General features: G+C 41.4%; 1 protein-coding gene across 5 annotated transcripts in view; it reads left to right on the top strand.

Annotated features, from left to right (window-relative positions):
* The window catches only part of fmnl3 (formin-like 3), a 31,039-nt gene that overhangs the window by 7,408 nt on the left and 2,017 nt on the right, over window positions 1-21,614 (top strand). Inside the window, exons 2-25 of one of the 5 annotated variants that reach the window (XM_079673970.1) lie at window positions 6,840-6,923; window positions 7,071-7,151; window positions 7,435-7,511; window positions 9,327-9,410; window positions 9,841-9,987; window positions 10,885-10,993; window positions 11,131-11,207; window positions 11,657-11,750; window positions 12,965-13,039; window positions 13,152-13,262; window positions 13,651-13,800; window positions 14,406-14,507; window positions 14,715-15,075; window positions 15,542-15,628; window positions 15,721-15,845; window positions 16,185-16,387; window positions 16,472-16,775; window positions 16,866-16,946; window positions 17,068-17,197; window positions 17,629-17,789; window positions 17,944-18,045; window positions 19,018-19,110; window positions 19,205-19,328; window positions 21,036-21,079. In XM_079673970.1, the coding sequence (XP_079530096.1) occupies window positions 6,840-6,923; window positions 7,071-7,151; window positions 7,435-7,511; window positions 9,327-9,410; window positions 9,841-9,987; window positions 10,885-10,993; window positions 11,131-11,207; window positions 11,657-11,750; window positions 12,965-13,039; window positions 13,152-13,262; window positions 13,651-13,800; window positions 14,406-14,507; window positions 14,715-15,075; window positions 15,542-15,628; window positions 15,721-15,845; window positions 16,185-16,387; window positions 16,472-16,775; window positions 16,866-16,946; window positions 17,068-17,197; window positions 17,629-17,789; window positions 17,944-18,045; window positions 19,018-19,110; window positions 19,205-19,328; window positions 21,036-21,079 (3,006 nt within the window). Of the gene's footprint in view, window positions 1-6,839; window positions 6,924-7,070; window positions 7,152-7,434; window positions 7,512-9,326; window positions 9,411-9,840; window positions 9,988-10,884; window positions 10,994-11,130; window positions 11,208-11,656; window positions 11,751-12,964; window positions 13,040-13,151; window positions 13,263-13,650; window positions 13,801-14,405; window positions 14,508-14,714; window positions 15,076-15,541; window positions 15,629-15,720; window positions 15,846-16,184; window positions 16,388-16,471; window positions 16,776-16,865; window positions 16,947-17,067; window positions 17,198-17,628; window positions 17,790-17,943; window positions 18,046-19,017; window positions 19,111-19,204; window positions 19,329-20,417; window positions 20,530-21,035; window positions 21,080-21,614 lie in introns of all 5 variants that reach the window. The other 4 variants (XM_079673969.1, XM_079673972.1, XM_079673971.1 and 1 more) reach the window with 4 other exon arrangements.

Raw genomic sequence — 21,614 nt, 5'->3', positions numbered from 1 at the left:
CTTATCTTATTATATCTATATTCAGCCCTTATCGATTGTTTATAATAAAACTACATTGACTGAGAAGAGTTTGTGATGTGTATTGGTTGAGGGTTGACAAATGGTTAGGAAATTGAACGTTGTTTTCACCTACCCAAATGCTTTGAGTTTGACGCGTCAAGAATGTGGTCACTGACTCCACGTTTGCATGTAAATTAGGTACCTGTTATGCTAATATATAAATAAACAAGCTCTTAACTCAGTCTATTTGCTTTGTCAACAAGGACCAGCATCAGGAGGGGCGGACAGGGATGAGTAATGCTTCATCCAAACTGTACCTCTTGTCCTCTCTGCTCCCTCCCACCCTCAGTCTCTTTTGGAGAGTTGGTAGCCTCTTGGACTTCCAGCATCTTTGTGCAGGGACTCATGCTTTGTTGTGATTGCCTGGTTCGAGTTACCTTGCAAAGAGTGATAGGGTGATCGGATATCTGCTCAAAGAAAGGGTGTGCAGTGTTTTCTCACACTCTGCTCTGTCGCTTTCATTTCCACGAGGATTACCTGGGAGCTGGAAAAACACCTACAATTCGTTCATTCACACATAAAAACATTGTTGTAGTGGATGTGCTAAAAAACATAGACACTTGTATTACACGTAACAGTTAAATTACAATCCAGACTTTACTTTGATATCCTGGTGAGTAAGGGAAGTCCCTGAAGCCCAGTGACGACAACCCCTCATCCTGTCTCCTCTCATTGTGTTTCACTAGTAAGGAAAGAGATCCAAACAAAAGCACTGACAGCATTATGCATCAATGAAACCTGGTTTAATAATGTCATTCACACTTGTTTGCAATGAATGATGTCATTTAATTAGATCATCTGGATTATTTAGCCTCACCTCATGTAGTCATCAGTGGGTATGACTGGCAGACAACCGGGATTCGTTATATATATATTTTCCTTTCCGTTCTTCTTACTGTTTGTCCGGGTGGAAACGGTTATTTATTTCTCTTATTTTTCCTGAGGGACACATTTATCTTGAACTATATCCAGCAACCTCTGGCATAATAACTGGTTCATCGCTTTATTTTTCATTGTAAGGACCTGAAATATGCTTAAAGAAAACACGTTCATGCCAAGTCCCATATTCATAGTGTTTTCTTTGCCTCCTTTTGGCTGACGGGGTTCAGTGGCTCGGCTTTTTCAAACCACTTCAGACACTAACCTTATTAAAGAGCTACCGGTCTTATCTTCCCTCTCATTGACTAGTCCTATGCTTTCCTTTTTAACTGGATAATTAAATTGTGTTCATAAATGTGTTGGTGTCTCCTATATAGCTGAGGTGCTTTTGAAACGATATACTGTATGTCAGTGTTTTTGTTTGGGTGAATAAAAATGACCAGAGATCCGAAACCAGTTAGGAATGTTTGACTGATATCATTAATGATAACACTGTTTGTTCTCAAAAAGGTAAATTGCAGCCAGATATCTGAGTGTTATCCTGGACTCAGGAATGTCAGCAGCCAAATGAAATCACTCACAATGTAAACCCTGAAAAGTGTAGCATGGATTACAACAGGATCTGTTTGTAGTAAAAGTAGATCCATTTATTTCCAGTAGTTTGTTTTAGGCTTAATCTGCTAAAGCTGTAACAATAATATAACATTAACTATTACGTTTCAAAAATCTCAACTAAAAGGTCCATACAAAAGGTCAGAGGATTTCTTTAGTATTAAGACTTTCATCTTTTATTGTTGTTTTTTCTCTATTTGTTTTGTGTTGCTGTGACTATCAATTATGTCCCTGTCCAGTCCCTTTTTCCAGGACCCCACCCCGATGAGCAGACTCAGCCTATTTGGGGGTAAAGAGGACTGTTTGGGTCTCAATGTCTGAACTGTGCTCGTCGGCCATAGGGAGATCTTTAGCCTCCCTCTCCTTTCCTGCTGAGCTGATGACAACAGAGTCTGGCCTGTGTAAAAGTAGAAAAAAAAAATCTGGAGTTTCCAACCCACTCTCAAAAAAGAGAATCATATTTAATGCATCTGCTTAGATGGGCCTTAACCACAGTTTCAAGGCACAATTCCTTTTTTTAACAAAACGAAAAAAACACAATTTCACAATCATCATCATTGTCAGACCTCCAATGATAAAGACATTCACAATATCATACAAAGTGAATACTTGTCAAAAAGTTAATTTAGCTTTCGCTTCCAGGATTTTGAAGTAAAACAAAGCCAAAAACATTTATCAAAAAGCCTTCTATTGCATGACTGGAAAAAACCTTTTGAACAACTTTAGGAACTAGTGACCACAAAAAAAACACATGCTGACGGCTGTTAAACAAATTGTCATTTAGATTGAGGTATGGCAGTGTTATGTCTTATCCTGACTGAAAGTGTGAAGCTGTGAAAAAGATCAGGAGGAAACATGCCGTCACTCTTTTCCATTTGTCTCTCTGGGAGCCTCTGGTTGGAGTTTCTAGTCATAAACTTAAGTCAAGGCTAATTGTAAATCAGTTTGGATTAGGAAGCTGTCTAGTTCTGGGCAGATGCTCTGTTGACTGATGTCTGAGGTGACCGTGGGCTCTGCAGCATCCCCCCCACCCTCGGTTGTGGGGGTCGGTGCGTGACCTGAGCGCTCTGCTGAGTCCCTGATGGCTCTCCTGGACTCCTCAGTCTCCTTAACCTGCAACCCGACCCCCTCAACGACTTTAACTTTTGAGTCTTTAAAACCTCTGTCTTCCTTAGTCTACAGCTCAGATATCTCTCTGTTGGTCGGTGTTACTCCTATTTAATTCTCCTACACAAACTACATCTACCCAAAACCCATTTTGTGTACTTGTTTGTTTGTCCAAAATATTGAACTTTTTGGGATTATTTACCTGTTATTTGTCTTGTACTGGATCACATTCTTCTATCAGTTAAATGGTAAATACTTTATTTTTTTCAGCAATTATTACATTATTTAGTCTGTATTGGTGTCATCATTGCTTCTCAAAACCACATCTTATATCACGAAAAGCAAATAAATAAATCTCAATGAATTTTGATCAATTTTCAACCTTATTCTATTCATTATTAGCCTACATCTTTCTTTCTCCATTAATATTTGATCACTGTGTGCTAGAGATCTCTATTTAAAAAGCAAACAAAGTTAATATTGTTTTCAAACAAGTAAACTATGATAAAGGTTAATACAATGGAAGGTTTTTTTCTCTGTTTGCAAACTCTGCCTCCAGTTCTGGCTCACAATGGGCCCCTCCTGATTGGGTAGATGGTGTTGATAATAGAACCAGTTCATCTGGTTGTGCAGTGTGCTGGTGTTGTGTTAGCCGGATTTTGCTCCACACAGCACCAGGGGGCATACGCTGACCCTGCCCACCAGCCATTGTTAGCACATTTCTATGTGGAAAAAAATAGCTCAAATGTCAAAGGATGGGAATGGCACAGCACCAAATCATAACAAAGCGCCACATTGAATCTTTTGTCAAGCCAGTCTCAGGTTAAACAAGAAAAGCCTTGCTGGAGGAGAGCATATGTGGGCAACATGGCAACATATGAACTACAAACATTGTTGGCATTTCTGCAGTATTTTACCCCTAATATGGGCAGAAGAATCCCAAATGATTAAGTACTGCAGCTCCCTCTCCCCCAATGAAGCTACTTCTTTGAGCTTCTTATGAACACAGGAAGGGCAAGATTATATCACTGTGGGAGAAAGTGAAATGAAATTAGTTTAATTGGGTTACTTGGCTCAAATTACCCAAATCAAGTCAGAAAGGAAACATCCCCTCTGCCTATTGCTCTGTCGCTGGAGAAACCTCTTCTCTACCCCCCCTGTCATCCCAGGAAAACTTTAATACCTGTAACATTTGAAGCTCATCACATCTGCTCCGGTCCCACCTGTATTTGTTGACATTACGTCAGGCTCCAACTGACAGAGACTAACCTTTATACCAAATATTAAAGTGTTGTATGTGTCCTCATGGCTCGAATATTGCATTTACTGATCGCTAACTGAAACGCTACACTTCTTTCACTTTTAATTCATGTTGTCAAAACTCTAAATCCAATAACAGTCGGCAGGTTTTGACTTAATTTTGCTCCTTTTGTCTATATGGATGAACATCTGCGTCCGTCTGGTCTGCATGTTTTCCAGTCATTCTGAATTAAGTTACTACAAAAGGAGGCCTTGCTCTTTGCCTGTTTGCCCCGCAGTTCTACTTTAGTATGCATGACTGACCAAGAAAACAAATCGTACGAGGCTTTGGGCCTGGACAGATGCTGGAGCAGATATCTGGGCTTATTTTTTCATTTACCACCCAGGTATTTAAATCAATTCAAGAGAAACAAAATCTGGAGTAGTTTAAAGATATCCACCTAGTGCTATTGGTACTTTAAAGTCATTATTTCATTATGACTTAGCCTAAGGGGCAATCCCTTAATTCTCGGTGGGCTCAGGTCAAACGTTATATTCCTAGATACAGTTACTAAGAGCTGCTGCAATTTATTATTTTTAATACTGATGAATCTGTTCTCTCTTTTGATTTATTCATTAATTTCTTTGTCAATAAAACATTCAGCCATTGGTTCCCAGAGCCTAAGATGATGTCTTTGAATGCCTTATTGACACAGGGAACATCATGCAAACAACACATCGGAAAAGCTGCAACCAGCAAGTATTTGTACTCATTGCTTGAAAGAAATGAAACCATTAGTCCATTTTCATAATAGTTGCTAAATATGTTCTTTGGAAATCAACTCATAAATGAATCAACTCATCGTTTTAGCTCTACAGTAAATCCCAAAGATCTCTATCCATACATTATTTAATGAGTTATAATTCATTGAGTCCTAAATGAAAAAGTAAACGCTCTTAATATGTGTTTTCTTTTTCAAATATTTCTGTTTCTTTTGATCCCCAATGAGAGGTTACTAATTACTGTACTAGCACAACTTATCAGTGATAAATGATGACTACAGTAGCGTCCACTCTAGGATAAAAATACTCAGAGACAAACATAAGGGAGAAACTAGGGCTTCTCAATTAATCGTATTTTAATCGCAATTACGATTTTTGGCTTGAAACGATTATGAAAATAACATAATCAAAATAAAACGATTATTTTTATTATTTCTTTTATTATTATTTCTTTAAAAAAAAGAAATATATATATATATTTTTTTTTTATTGGTTTTCAATTGAATTATACTTAAAGTTCAGGGTAATCAACTAATCAAGTAAATGGATAATCGTTTTTAATAATCAATTATTTTATCAATTATTATCAATTATTGACCCAAATAATCGAGATTATGATTTTTGCCATAATCGAGCAGCCCTAGGAGAAACTACTCTTCATTTCCTATTATGACTTTCCTAAAGATCATTTCGTAGATTTCTCCCAGGAAAGACGAAGGAAGAGAGAGCCGCTTTGGGGTCAGACGAGAGAAAAAATGTACTTCAATAAACTACTACTATAAACAGACATATTTCTCCTGTAATACTTGACATCTGGTATGCATGTCTTTTCTCTTGCAAGGGATTTATAAATCAGGTTATGTCGAAGGCCCCTATGCAAAATCTCTGCAATGTACTACTCTACAGTTTAAGCTCTGTCAGGCATTGCATTTTCACATTTTGAAGGGCATTCAACAACAGTTTAAATAGGTTTTATGTATTAATAAGTCTGCCTTGCAGTGCCATTCCTTCCAATGTTAATGTTACATAATAATCTGTTTATGCCTCCAATGATTTGTGTCTGGTCGAAAACGTTAAACTCTTTCACCAAGTTTCATGAAATTGAGCAAGAATCTTTTTGTAATCCTGCTGACAAACTAACAGACGAACAAACAAACCAAACTAAAAACTTAACCTCCTTGGCAGAGGAGTAATTTGTCAGGAAATACAGACCCACCATTTTCTTCACCTCAGTGTCCTCAGTCTCTGACAACATGACTCGTGATGTGCTGATAGAGTGAACAATGTGGTCCTGATGTGGAAAACCTATTTTAAAAATACTCACATGTCATTTTCCACCCTCACCACTGACTGCGTTGTTGTCATTGGAACAGGAATATGTAATTTTCCATCCGTCCAAACCTCCACCAGTGGGAAAATGCCAGTGTGAGCAGCACATCTTGCCTGAGATGGGTTAACAGGGTGCTGTGTTTTACACGAGAGGCTGAGTTATAGCTGCAGGTTAAAGTTCAAGCTGACAGGACGTTTGAGGCCGGGTTCACTTGATGCAGGGGGTAAATGACGGTTCCAAGTTCAAACAATCCCTCATGTCTCGTGAAAATAATCGCTGAGGTTATCAGTTTCAGGGGCAGCTCCTTCCTATTGTTGTGCTTCCTCATTTTTAAGATTTAAGCATCAACCGCTGTTTACAAGATCTTGGCTCAGACGAGGAAGTGATTAGTCAAAGACGGTTTCATATTGTTTGTGTTATTTTTGTACTGTTGTCAAGAGGAGTGCTTACGTTGGTTGGTCTCCAAACACAAATTAGAGCCTTTAGGGTTTAATTTGAGCCGCAGTAAAGGGGCTGCCTCAGGAGGTCTCGCGTGGCGTTCAAGTGTTTTACGACTGGATTATCTGACGGGTCTGGGAATAGACCTGTACTCTGGTAGTGGCTTGTTGTGGTTAAAAGCCTGAGTGATACCGAGACTTGAGTTTGCAGAGGAGATGCAGCTCATCTCCTGCGGCAGGATGCGGAGTGTCAACACAGGAAGTGAGGTCATGGTGTCCCTAAAAAATGTCAGGCGCCAAAGACCCAGTATCTGACACACAGTCAAATAAACTGAAAAAGGGAAATGTCTGGTTATTAATGAAACTAACGCTTACATTATTTTCATTTGTAGAATTCTATGAACTTGCCTCCAGACAAAGCACGGCTCCTCAGACAATACGACAACGACAAGAAGTGGGACCTGATCTGCGACCAGGTGCATTCATAAACTCTTATTCATGAACAACAAAACCAGCGCTCACACTGTACACACACCTGCTGTTATCCCTTTCCTCATGCTGCACCATCACAATGCCTTTATATAACTGCTCACTACAATGCTTACTCTGTTGTGTATCCTCAGGAGAGATTTCAGGTGAAGAATCCGCCTCACACCTACATCCAGAAGCTACGAGGATACTTAGACCCTGGAGTCACACGAAAGGTGGGAAAGTACCGATGACCTTTCAAATTCAGTGTCCACATTAAGGGGAACTCGAACAATTGTACAGATCACAGTGTGTTTACATGTGCACTACTCCATATGTGAAAAAGGCTCCTAAAGTCAGACACTGTCTGTTGTGGGGCTGAAGACTACACGTTGGAATATTTAAAAAAAATCCATGAGTCTGTAGAAAACGTGAAGGAACCAGTCCAGACCTCTGGGATACTCATATCTCTGCTTGAGTACATGTTCAATGACATTTCTCCTTCATTATGTGTTGCAGAAGTTTCGCAGACGGGTGCAGGAGTCTACAAAAGTCCTGAGGGAGCTGGAGATCTCACTGAGGACCAACCACATTGGGTAATCATTACCTGTCTCTCCCCGTAAATTACACAGATCTCTTTAATGGTGCACACAGCGTAAGGAAACCACATTTTTCCCCTGGTAAAGAATAGTCCTTTCTGTGCTCGTGCTGCTGCAGGGACCCAGAGCTCTTTCTGGTGCCCAGATATCCCCCATTGTTTCAACTTGCCAAGCTCTACAGCTCCACTTCATAGAGCTTCTCCTCATAATGCCCAGATGGTAGCCATTGTGCTGCCTCGTCCACTCCCCCATAGTGTTGAGCAGGAAGCTTTGTTGTGTGTGCCAGAGGGACAGGAAGCCTGGCTGACCAATGCTGAACAAGGCACAAAAACACACACAAGGATACTTTCATGTTTACACATTTTTCGCATTTTAAAGCAAACAATCCTTTTCTATTGTGTTGTCATATTTTGTCAGAGACATTCAATACTGCGCAGTTCAATACACACGCACTGTGTTTGTGGATGTTATGTAAAGCCTGTCTTTATCTTCATTGTTGCAGACGTGATCCTTGACTTGATGATATGAATCACACAGATACTTTCATATTCAAAATGTGCTGCTGTGACTTGCCTCTGAATTCCCATCAGAGAGTAGCCTGTAAAAGAGGCTTTGATTTGTCATAGTATTCACTGAGCTCCAAGTTGAACTCATATCCTATTAGGCCTCATTAATAAAGGTCTGTTTCAATGTGTTTCCCAGAAAGACTCTCAGGCAAGGAAACTATTTTCAGAAGCTTTTCGGTGGATGGGATTTAGCAGATGCTGCTTTATTGTGTGTGTATGAATCCTGAGCCCGTTCTGATGTGTTATTCCAGAAATTGCCAAGAAAATCTGAAATAGCAACTGGTTGGAGAGAAGTGAAGGGAGGTAGAGAGGAAGGGGTCAGAGGGAAGGAGGGAGAAAGGAGAGGGAGGGGTGGTGGTAGACAGGAAACTGATGATCAAGCCCGCCTTCTTGTCCACCCCCCCCCTTTCTTCCCTCCTGCACCCAATCTTCTTACTGCTTTGTTTGCTTTCCTTAGTTCTTCTCCTCACCCCTTTTCCCTTTCCTTCCCTTCCTTCCTCCCTCCCTCCCTCCCTCCTTCTGCTACTTCAAGGCTCTTGATTGCTTTCCTGTCATCCTAACCAGCTATCCAAGACTATTTTAAGAACCTTTTACCCCAATCCTGTCCCCCCCACTGTAGTTCTCTGAAGAAGTGGGGAGGAGGTGAAGGGGGTCCGTGGGGGAGGCAGACTAAATACTGTTGACTGTCAGGGGTTCGACCTGAGCCCCACTCCCTCAGCCATATGCCCTCCACATTCTTCCTCTCATCGCAATGGTAATTCCTTTGTTTGGAGTTGTTTCTCTCTCCAAAAAAAGAGTTAAATGTGGTGGAAATCTGAAGCCTTGCTCTGGTTTACTTTCCACGACATTCCTGCCAAGATCCTTCACTCCGGGGAGGGCAGACCCCCCTCAGAGCTGCCTCAAAGAATAATTCCACTTTCCACTAGGATCCTATTTTTGTAGTTTTCATTATTTTGATCAGTTATGGTAACACTATACTTACCGAATCATTGCTGAGTCATTGGCAAATGGTGACATTGCTACAATCTAATCGTTTAGTGAAATTGCTATTGAATCTTTTTTTAAAGAAAAATCAGAAAACGTTTATGGTTCTTAGAAAATTACACCAATCGCTATTTTACCTCTTTGTTTTTATACTATGATCCATCAAAAATAATTGTGTAAAATGTTGTCCTGTCCTAAAAGGATAAGGGTGTGTTCTTGATTTGCTGCCCTGTTAACTCCTCTCTGTTCCTGTGCGTCACAGGTGGGTCAGGGAGTTCCTCAATGATGAGAACAGAGGTCTTGACGTCCTGGTGGAGTACCTCTCCTTTGCCCAGTGTGCTGTCATGTGAGTATTATAAAAACACACTTTATACAAACACACACACTTCTCTCATATAGCCCAAAAAAGCTTCCAAAACAACTAGGGTTGGCATCATGTCCTCTGGAGCCTGTAATAAACTGCTTGTGCGTCTAAAAATGTGCGTTTTGCAAGTTGCACTCTTTGGATGGGTTGAATGTCTTTTGGTTTACCCGGCAAACTGAATGCATATCTGGGTAGATGCTATGTGGTGTGGTGCTGAGCTATACCCTGCCTGAATGGGGCAGAGTCTGTGTGCTGAGCTTTATCATGCAGCTCGATGACAGTCCTTGTGATAACCCCTGGCTCTCCAAGCTGCCTTGCTGACCTAACCTCCCCCGTGCCTCTCATCTCCCCCCCCCCCCCCCCCCCCCTTCGCCTCTGTGCTGGCTTGTCTATCTGTCTGTATGTGGCTCAGGTTGGATTTTGAGGGCCTGGAAAATGGGGAGGAAGGCTTCTTGGACAAGACTAAATCTTGGAGCAGGTCCATAGAGGATCTGCACCACAACAGCACCCAGCCCTTCTGCAACACCCTGGTGCGCTCCGCCCGCCAGTCTGTCCTCCGGTACGTACTGCTAAAGCTTCCCCGCTGTTACCTATCCCTGGTATTGCCTCGCTCTGCTAATCTTTTAATGCTATGTGTTAGCATGCCAGCCAGTTGTCTTGGTGCTGTTTTGTTGCAGGACGCTGCCTGAATGGTTAATGAGTCTGCTGACCTCTCTCCTCACCTCAAGGCTCTGCACAAACTCAATCAGAGGAAGAACTGTATCAGACATAGATACTCAAATCTTTGCATTATGGATCTCTCTCCTCCCTCATCTGTCCAGATGTGCATCCGCACTGTCTTCAAATGAGAGGCAGCTGTGAGCTGCAGAATATGCTGGACAGTTGTGTTCTTCATTATTCAACCACACACTAACAGGAGATAAAGAGACACAAGATGTGAAGTGTGATTACAAAGAAACATATTTCAGAAGGAAACATCAGCCTTTATACTGTTAAGATTACTTCTGAATCTGTATTAGTATAACTCTATGTATCACATAGGCTGTACGTATAGGATTCAGAAACGCTGGGTCACCACATACTGTAAAAGCCATTTATAAACGGAACAAGAAAGGTTATATTATATGCACATGGGGATGACTGGGCAGTGCAGTTGCATTACAGCTGTATGTGTGCAGAGACCTTGGTCTGTTGACAGCAGCAAGGAAACTAGGCATTTCCCATCATGCATCTGTGACCTCAAAAGCCATCTAAGTTTTTTCTGTCAGACTTTGTTCTCTGTAATTTTCTCTCTCTGCTTCTTCCTACGTGACACACTTAAAACAAGAGTTATATGAACACCAGATAAATTCTGCAGATGAATGAAACAAGCTGTGGTTAAACATCCTATTTACCATAAACACTAAGTTTGATAACTGAATCACTACCAGATATTAACTTTTGACATTCGTTGCAGCTATGGCACGGTTTCCACCAGCAAAACTATCAAGAACTCCCGCCTGGTGAGCCAAAAAGATGACGTGCACGTGTGCATCATGTGCTTGAGAGCAATCATGAATTACCAGGTAACGCCACCGCACACCATGAGATACAGATATCTGTTATGAACGAGAGCATTATCTGTTTCCTGTGCAATCAACTGCTAAATACGATCTTAGGTTTTCTGACCACATCCTGTTCTCTCTCTCTCTTCTTCATGCAGTATGGCTTCAATATGGTCATGTCTCACGCACATGCAGTCAATGAAATTGCTCTCAGCTTGAACAATAAGAACTCACGGTAAGAACTGAGGCCCCCCTGTCTCCATGGACGCAGGGCTGGGTCAAACAATAGGGGGAACCCTACAGCCAGTTCATATGATATGCCTCTCATTCTCCATGGGGCTCAGCTTCTCTCTGAAGCTGGGGATCAGAGGCGTATATACACACTGTTAAAGGAATGTTTACTAAAGAGAGATTACTGGTAAACCGCTAAGGCTGATCACTTCATAATGAAGGATTGGAGTGTAAACAATTAAAAAGCTATAAAGACGTGCCCTTGCTTCAGACTTCAGTATGGATTATGGATTTCTGCTCCTGGGAATTCCAGTATTTACGTTCTGAAGACGTACATTTTTCTGTTGAGATTGCATAAAACATTTTATTTTTCACCTATTCATTTGAGAGAATAAGTGTTGGAGTATTACTCTTATCCAGTTATGTTTTAACGCGTGTCTCCTGTAATTCCAGGACAAAAGCCTTGGTCCTCGAGCTGCTGGCTGCGGTCTGTCTCGTCCGAGGAGGTCACGAGATCATCCTCTCAGCGTTTGACAACTTCAAAGAGGTGCCCAAAGCAATGTTTTACTTCAACTTGAACCATAACAAGTTGCACTTTTACTTTTTGGTGGCAATATGGCTTACCCTGTGAGAATTGAATGCGCAAAGAAAAACAATTTGAGCTGACATTAGTTAAATTGCCAGCAGTTCCCACATCACTGGTGTGCATGGGGGCATAAAGGAGCAGTGTAATGGGATGAAAGTAGAGCAGCTCTGGTAGATTTCATGTCGACTGAGGTTGTAAGCAAAGCTCTACGGTGGCCTGTCTGAGGTCATTAGTCTCATTAGGACACCAGATGTGAGCCAACCTTGAACAATGATAAGGATATACTCCCCGGTGGGAGCCGGTGGACCACAAAGGTTTGCTTAGCCTCTCGGTTTCTGCCTCGCACTCATCTAAACTCTGGAACAAGACAATTACCTCGCAGTCAAAAATCCCCAGAGAGACACGAGCTAATCAACCGACCAGTCAAAACAAAATGGTGTTTCTGTAGTGGTATTTTTCTAAATGAGACATTAATTCAATCAGACAGGTTTTGTAAATATCTCAAGCAGGCTACCTACTCAACCACATCTGTACTGTAATCAAGTATAATGACCGGGACTACTACCATTTCTAGTTAGTCAAAAATTATTTGTACAGGACTGACAAAAAAGAGTAGAGAAAGCAGTGTTTGTTTTTCCGTCTCCTTCAGTGCATTTTTGTGTAGGAATTTGGCTAAAATAAATGTGTCCCATGTCTTTATCTTTCCCTGGCTTCACTTCCCATGAATTAGAAGAGGTTGTTGTTGCAAATGGAGGAAGCTGTCCTCTGTTTATATACAGCTAAGCTCTTGTTTGAATCTGGAATGTGTTTCATCATAGAAAACTACTGTATTATGTTTTGACATGTCTTATTATATAATACAGTAGATACATAAAGGACTTCTGAGGACCTCTGATGGTTGGTTTGACCAAATATTTAAAACTTGTATTGCATCAATTCAAGGCACATGTGAAAAACTCACACCTCATAATACAGAGATGTGTGATCTCACTGACAAGGAGAATAGATGATATTTTAAATAGTAAAAAGTAGGCAAACCATCCTAATTGAAGGATAAAGAAAAACGTACTTTGACCTTCCATTTAGTTTCTCTGCATGTTAGTGTTTTGTAATAACACTTTTGTAAATCATCGCTAAAATACCACCTCTTTATTTCCACATCTTATGAATTTCAGGTGTGTAAGGAGAAGCATCGTTTTGAGAGACTGATGGATTACTTCCGCTGTGAGGAGGGAAACATCGACTACATGGTAAGATAAGCTCTGTTTTATCAATGAGTATTATTTATAATGTGAATGCATGTCCATCTATCTATCCACTTAAATATATTTGCATCTAAATCTGTCCGTGTCCTTGGTCCAGGTTGCTTGCATGCAGTTCATCAACATCGTGGTCCACTCAGTGGAGGACATGAACTTCAGAGTCCATCTGCAGTATGAATTCACCAAGCTGGGGCTGGATGATTACCTGGAGGTGAGGTTGGGATGATGGGTTTTAGTTTTTGTGCACCCCACAAATGGAACAAACTTCCAGAAAACCTGAGGTCTAAACACATTACTTTTTTCAGCTGCTTACCCAGAAGTCTTTTCACTTCTTTTAGCAGCTACTGTATTTACAATGTTGTTTTTAAACTATTCTGTATCTCTTTTATGCATGGTTTTTATTTCATTATTTTTAGTTATTGTCTTCCTTTCTTTTGTCTTCTTATTAAGTGTTAATGATGATGATAAAGCTCTTTGAATTGCCTCTGTTTTATATAAATAAACGTACCTTACCTTGAAAAAGGCAATCCCCAGATGAAGCCTATTCCCACATTTGCTGAAGAGTGTCTTCAATGCTGATTTATTCTGCCTCGTTTCAGAAAAGCAAGCATACAGAGAGTGACAAGCTGTCGGTGCAGATCCAGGCCTACCTGGATAATGTGTTTGACGTGGGTGGTCTGCTGGAAGATGCGGAGACAAAGAATGCCGCTCTGGAGAAGGTGGACGAACTGGAGGAGCACCTGTCCCATGTGAGTGCACCCCCCAGCCTAGACCACCAACACAGCTCTCCTTTATGAGATTGTTGTGGTTCACCAGCCATGTACTTAACTTGCGTGTTTCTACGTGGTGATTAAGACATCTACTCAGTGTTTGCATTTCACAAGTGGTTCGGAATAATGACGGGGTGGAGAATGTTGGAAAACTCTGCGTGTGAAACAAGCTTAATATTGTTCTAGTTTTGGCTCATTCTTTCTGGGCAGTGGCCTTCGTATCCCACGCTGCTATGCAAAGACCTTCTCATAGAACGGTTGTGGGCAGATCTGACATCACTTGAGGAATTTCATAACAAACTCATTTCTCAGGGGTCAGGAATGATGGGGGAGGACGAGAGTGAGGAATCTTTGGGGATTCCTATGCGACATGTGTAATCTGTCCAAAAACAAAACTGAAAGCTGTGTCATGCTCATGCTGTGTCATGCTGCTGAATATATCTTATTTCTTATTGATGATGCACAGTGTCTAGGGGAGGGAGTGGGAGGGAGTTGAACTGGGAAAGATGCCCATGCTCTGGATCGATTCTTGAATTCTCCTCCTCTCATCTTTCTGTTGTTGTTCTCTCCGTCTTCTCGCCCAGGTCACGGAGAAGCTGCTGGAGATTGAGAATGAAACAATGATGAAAGTGGCTGATCTGGAGAAGGTGGTGCTTCAGAAAGAAAAGGACCTGCATGCAATACGGGTAAGTTGCCGGTCTTACTGATGTCATATTTCCTAGCCTGTGTCTCTCCAGAAATGCTTCCCTTCATTTTGTGTCAGCAGAGATCTGTATAGATGCTTATAGCTAAATTGCTGTGATTGCAATTTAGGTCAGCAGGAAACAGGATGTTTCTTTGGCATGTAAAGTCATTGTGTTTCTGCTCTTTATCGCCCCCTGGTGACTCTCCAGGAGACGTACGAGTCGACCAACACCCAGGTCACCACCCTGAGGAGGATGATCAAGGAGAAGGACGCCGCTTCTCAGAGACACGTCAACATCGAGAGGCGACTTCTGGAGCTGGAACAGCAAGGCACCATCCGCCTGCACAAGAAGGCTGACGGAGACATTGCCATTGAGCCTCTGGTTGTCGGGGGTGGTGTTGGGACAAGTGGCCTCGGGATCCCACTGGGAGACATTGGTCAACTCTCTTTGGGTTCAACAGCTGGGTTAATCCAACCAGGACTAGACACAAGTTTACCCCCAGCCAGTGAAGCACCTCCACCCCCTCCTCCACCTCCACCGCCTCCTCCTCCTCTTCCCTCTGCTTCAGGTGACAGACCATGACGCACAGTGGTTATGTCGGGTGACACATATATGTGAAAGTGGACTGAAGTCCCTCAGAGGATGTCTATTTTCAGTTCCACTTCGTTGTTGATTCGTGACATGCCAGGTGATGGCGTGTGTTTCTACCCCAGACAGGAAAGGGAAATACAAGTTGTTTCCTTTGTGTGTGAGGGTGCAAGCAGAATAGCACAGGATGAACAGTACTGACAGCAGTGTTTAGCTCCATTTGCAACTTTATCTAAGCAGGAAAAGGCTTCATGATGAAAAAAAATCTCTTTTGCAGAAGGTTAAAAATAACGAGAACTAAAAAGAATCAAGACAGAAAATTAAAGTTATAATCCAGATTAAAAGACACAACACAATGAAACAAATAAATAAATGAATACAATTCTAAACAGGTTTTTTTCAAGTGTTCCAGTGAAAAGTGTATTAATAAATGTTTTTTTTTACAGGCCATGGTGCACCCATCCCGCCACCTCCTCCCGCTCCTCCTCTGCCAGGCACTTCTCCATCAGTTATCCTGAGTTTGGGTCTTTCAGGTGAGAGCCAATACCAATACTTATGTATACATGTGCTTTCTATTCCACCGCAAGTAACTGAGATGACACTTTCATATACATTTTTTCTATAGCTATCAGAATCAAGAAGCCCATCAAGACCAAGTTCCGCCTGCCTGTGTTCAACTGGACGGCCTTAAAGCCCAATCAGATCAATGGCACAGTCTTCAACGAGATTGATGATGAACGTGTGATGGAGGTATTTCAAGCAAATCAAAAAACTAAAAACATCCTGAAAACCCATGACTTAAAGTCTTGACAAAGAACATTCTTCTGTATCGTTTACAATCAAAAGTTCAGGTAAATTAGATCAATCCTGATTGGTGCGTTGAAATACATGACATCACCTCTTTGCAATATGCCCGGCCCAAACAGATGAGAAGTGCACAAAGAAAAACAAAAATACAGATATTGCTTGTGTGAAATGAACCATAACTGTTCAATATTTAACAGAAAATACTAGAAGCTCATATGAAGAAGCTATTATAGCAAATGGGTAAATTTTTAATAAATGTTGTAAATTACTTTCCCTCTGCAGGAGCTGGATCTGGAGAGGTTTGAGGAGCTGTTTAAGACCAGAGCCCAGGGTCCAATTGTGGAATTTTCCTGCACGAAGAGCAAAGTAGCCCAGAAGGCGGTAAACAAGATCAGCCTTCTCGACGCTAATCGCTCCAAGAACTTAGCCATCACACTGCGGAAGGCTAACAAGCCCTCAGAGGAGATCTGCAAATCAATAGAGAAGTATGCACTTTACCTTATATTGAAATACATTTTGAGCTATAGACCAGATAGAAAATAGTTTAAATACATGTTATCCTCACTCAGGTTTGACCTCAAGGCCTTACCCGTCGATTTTGTGGAGTGCCTGATGCGATTCCTGCCCACGGAGACGGAGGTGAAGGTGATGCGTCAGTACGAGCGGGAGCGGCGTCCACTCGACCAGCTGACAGAGGAAGATCGCTTCATGTTGTTATTCAGCAAGATTGAGAGGCTCACACAGAGAATGAACATCATCACCTTTGTTGGGAACTTTTCTGACAACCTTAACATGCTCACACCGCAGCTCAATGCAGTCATTGCTGCCTCTGGATCAGTCAAATCCGCACCAAAGTTAAAAAGAGTGCTTGAGGTAAGAAATGTTTATTTGACTAGTGGTTTTTTTGCAGCAGAGTTGGTATTCTCAGTGCATGTTCATTTATTCTTTTTGGTTTACTTGTAGATCATCTTAGCCTTGGGAAACTACATGAACAGCGACAAGCGAGGCTGCGTTTATGGCTTCAAATTACAAAGTCTTGATCTGGTGAGTAATAGGTAGCATTTTCCTAGTGCTTAGTTTTTTCCCTTACTAAAAATAGCAAGTTCATTTCGCAGTTCATATGTGCAGTGCTCTCACTGATTTTCCTTTTCTTCTTGGTACACAGCTGCTGGACACTAAGTCTACAGACAGGAAGATGACATTGCTCCACTACATAAGTCTCATTTTGAAAGAGAAGTACCCTGAACTGGCTAACTTCCACAATGAACTGAACTATGTGGATAAAGCTGCAGCAGGTGAGATCCGTCAATTCCTCATAAGTTAATAGTAATGTCAGTTATGGTATCTTCACATTTACATCAAATCGCGTCCATACTGTATATTGTTGTTTTTTAAAATTGATTTATTCTACTATTTCAACAATTAGACAGTTTAATACATCCGAAAAAACTAACAAAATTAGCAGGATAAAGAAAAAAATTAGAATTCCTTAATTAAATACTCACAGAGATAAACAAAATGATATATATACACATACATACAGTATGTACCTATATACATATATACACCCTTTTCCAGGGATAATAAAGTAAAAAAATGTTTTTTAAGGATATCCTACAAGTCCATGTTCAGATAACAAGACAGTTTCATTTCTCATCCTATTTTTATATTGGATTTTATTTTTATTTTGCTGTCAATAAAACATATTCCCTATCTGCGTTCAAAGTATCCCTGGAAAATGTGCTGATTGATGTCCGAGAGCTGGGGAAAGGCATGGACCTGATTCGGAGAGAGTGCAGTCTCCATGACCATGCGGTGCTGAAAGGCTTCATCCAGGCCCACGACACACAGCTGGACAAGCTACAGAAAGATGCCAAGACAGCAGAGGTAAACAACACAGTCCTACCGCCTCACCTCAAAAAGAATACAAGAGAGAAAAGCTAACTTTACCCGAGGTGTGACCTCTAACACACAAACAATCATGACTCAACAGTGTTTACATACAATGCTTCCACTCTGGCACTGTCCTTCCCGATTCTAGGAAGCCTTCAACAATGTGGTGAACTACTTCGGAGAGAGTGCCAAGACGACTCCGCCCTCGGTGTTCTTCCCCGTGTTTGTGCGCTTTATCAAGGCCTACAAGGTGAGGACACCAAGCAGCATCTATGTATCTTTCCTCACTGACAGGGTGCAGCTCAGACCAGTGGTTTCCTGGTTTAGCGCTCGGAGGCTGTCAGTCTCGTTGAGAGCAGGGCAGAGCGCTGGTGGCCTCTGCGACACAGGACGTGGCGTATAGTCGGAGGCCAAATAACAGGAAAGGCCAGCTGGGTCTGACTCCAGACCTGCAGCTGTGGTGTTTAGACTGCCCCCCACCACCCCTTCCCCCTTTACCCCCGCCTCGCCCTGCCCCACCAGAAAACACACTTCCTGAGATTGTTCTCAGTCTCAATTTATGGGATCTGCTTAAGGAAACGTGAAACACAACGATTGTGTGTGTGTGTGTGTGTGTGTGTGTGTGTGTGTGTGTGTGTGTGTGTGTGTGTGTGTGTGTGTGTGTGTGTGTGTGTGTGTGTGTGTGTGTGTGTGTGTGTGTTGGTGTGTGTTGGTGTGTGTCGTTGTGTGTGTGAAAAAAACATTGTAGCAGTTGTTTCAAAATTAATAGGAAAAACAAAAAATAATGGTATATTAAAAAAATCATAGTCAAGTCATAGTATGTCAAAAATATCATAAAAACGATATATATATGTTAAAAAAAACAGGAAAACACACTTAGTATAATACAGTATGTCAAAAAATATCATAAAAGAAGACGTATGTAGTATTTAGAAAAATAAAATGAAAAAGGTAATATTATATTCAAAAATAAGACTTTATTGAATACATCGTATAGTTGTTTTAAATATGAAAAATGTCATAAACAAATCATAGTTCAGTATTTTGAATATAAAATGTAATAAATTCATAGTAAAGCATTATGAAAATGTAATCAAAAGTCTTAGTTGAAATGTTGTCCTGTTTTTCATCCATTTTAGGGCCACACAGATGTATTGACTTGGATTTGTTTGAGCTTTGTTTTTGGTTGCACTTACTGATCATGTTTTTCTCTTCTCACCAGGATGCAGTGGCAGAAAACGAGCAGAGGAAAAAGCAGGAGGAAGCAATGAGAGAAAAGTTACTGGCTCAGGAGGCGAAGCAGCAAGAGCCCAAGGTACAGTCAAAGTGCAACAGAGCTGAATAGTCAAATGTTTACTCAGAGCTAAATAAAGTAAACCGGACAAATATCCCCTCCTCCGCTGATCCAGGTCCAATCCCAGAAGAAGAGGCAGCAGCAGCACGAGCTGATCGCAGAGCTGCGCAAACGGCAGGCCAAAGACCACCGGCCCGTGTACGAGGGCAAGGATGGCACCATAGAGGACATCATCACAGGTGGGACAGACAACACCCTAAAAAGACCCCATGTGGGGGCCAGCAGCCCCGGTCCCGGGTCGAGGATGACTGTGGTCATTCACTGCTCAGCTCCTTTGAAATGCACCTTGTGCTACGTAGTCCAGACACCAGCACATCTGGAGCCCAGAGCAGCACATCTGGAGCCTAGAGCAGCACATCTGGAGCCCAGAGCAGCACATCAGCCTCCGGTCACTCCCGGCTTAGAAATGAACTGCACTAAAGCTTTCAAGCCTCAACATGTAGATAGTCAGACGGGCAGTTTGATTCCAAATGAACATTACATTTAGTCTGCAGAATCATTATTTACTGTATCATTTTTTAAGTTATGTGTAGTTTAAGTGATTTTTATTATTCAAATAACAGTTTCTGTTTATAGGAACTGAGACACAAACCGTGGATAATACTTAGACGTTCTAGATTCCCACATATCTGAGCTTTAATGTAAAGAAGAAATACACATCTACTGTACAGCCTCAGGATAACACCTTAACAGACTAATGTTTTGTCAGGATCAGTGCTTAAAATAATATAAATGTTGCATTAATGTTATTGTAATAGTTAATGCTTATATCCTACTACTATTTAAGCTGTTAACAGCTTATTTTGCAAATGATACCCTTCAAAGATATCCTCGTGCCCCTTATCTGATAACACTTTACATTAAGTACCCTTTTTTAGCAAGTATTTGATAAATGTTTTATAACATAATGTAATGTTGTCGTATGTAAATATAAGGACATGTATAAGTGTTAATTAATTTATTATTTATCAGGGACTATAGTTTCTTCTATGAAGACTTATTTAATATAATTACAGCTGTTTTTTGTAATATTATTTCTATTTGTTTACAAAATAGGGCGACTTATAGTAAAGTGTTGTCCCTAATCCTATTAAATAACTCCTAAGGGTTTTACCAGGTGCGTTTCTACAGATCTGTGCGACATACAGAAATGTCACAGGTTTGTTACGGAGCCCTGAAAGAAACCTAAAGGAGATCCAGTGTTTTTCCCCCATGAAGGGCAGTGTCTCAGGTGTGACATGTTTTCTCTCCCCCCACTCCTCCCCCAGTACTGAAGAGCGTGCCCTTCACAGCGCGCACTGCTAAACGCGGCTCACGGTTCTTCTGTGAAGCCAACCTCTGTGACGACGCCAACTGCTAGCCCCTCCCCCTAATGCCAAGGTTGTCCAGGGGTCTCTCGTACGCCTCATGACCCACTGTGCATGCAGCATGATCCCTGTCACCTCCCCAACCTCACCCTCACCACTATAACTACTGTGAACTAACTTGGGCCGTCATTTGGTTGTTTCTGTTTAAAGGACTCCTATCAGGCGTCAGGTGATAGGAGTCAGCCAAACCTCTTTGCCTGAAGCACCATGGGAAAAAAAGTTGTACAGGGTCAATATATTTTTTCGTGTGAAAAAAATATATTGATAAAAACGAGTACAACCAGCCATGACTAGGATACAATTATTTAATGAGAGCTTCTTGCATGACGAATGTAAAAGGCTGTGCATTATTATGGCATATTTCTTTAATTTAACTGGATATAAAATGGTCGCTCAAAGAGGTTTGGCTAATTTTATCAACAATGCCTGTTCCATGAAACTAACTTGTTTGGTGTTGGTTTCCTGCTAACATATGACTCTTTTTTCCTCAACCACCACTGTTTATTCTACCACCTCCAGCTGAAAAGAAGATTAATGACAGTATTTCCCACTCCTATGAGAGGGTAAGGAAGGTAGCCTGGCTTAGTCCCGGCCTGCTTGGCCCTCCGGCTCCTGTGTGCTGCTACAGTGATGTCAGCTGCTTCAGCTCGAGCTTTTATGCAAAAAACATTAAAAAAAAGAGAAAGCTTCACAGCACTGAAATTTGCTTTACAACACACAAGTTAGAAAACAAGATCATTAAAGACTGGAATACAATATGATTTTCCCCAACAGCCATTAAAACATGAATTCCCTTTTTTATTTTTCCACCAAGTCTTTGAGAACATATTTGTAGATTTGAAATGTCCCCTTGTGAATCTTAAGGTCATCTTTATCATCATCCTCACTCCTCCTATTATGTGTTGCATGTTGTCCAGTGTTCATTCACCCTTACCTGTCAACAACGTCCGCCATGTTTTGTCTTTGCTAACTGTCATCCGCGCTGTGCTGAACAGCTATTTGGTCAACAGGCTCTGAAAATATCCCACATTCAGTCCCATAAACAGCACATGAACTCAGTCTATGTTATTTGTCACAGAGCTGAGAGGTTTTTCTGTT

This window comes from Notothenia rossii, assembly GCF_949606895.1.
Source record: "Notothenia rossii genome assembly, chromosome: 4".
Taxonomy (NCBI): domain Eukaryota; kingdom Metazoa; phylum Chordata; class Actinopteri; order Perciformes; family Nototheniidae; genus Notothenia; species Notothenia rossii.
Note: the sequence above shows the minus strand (reverse complement) of the source record. Positions and strands in the feature narration are given on the sequence as shown.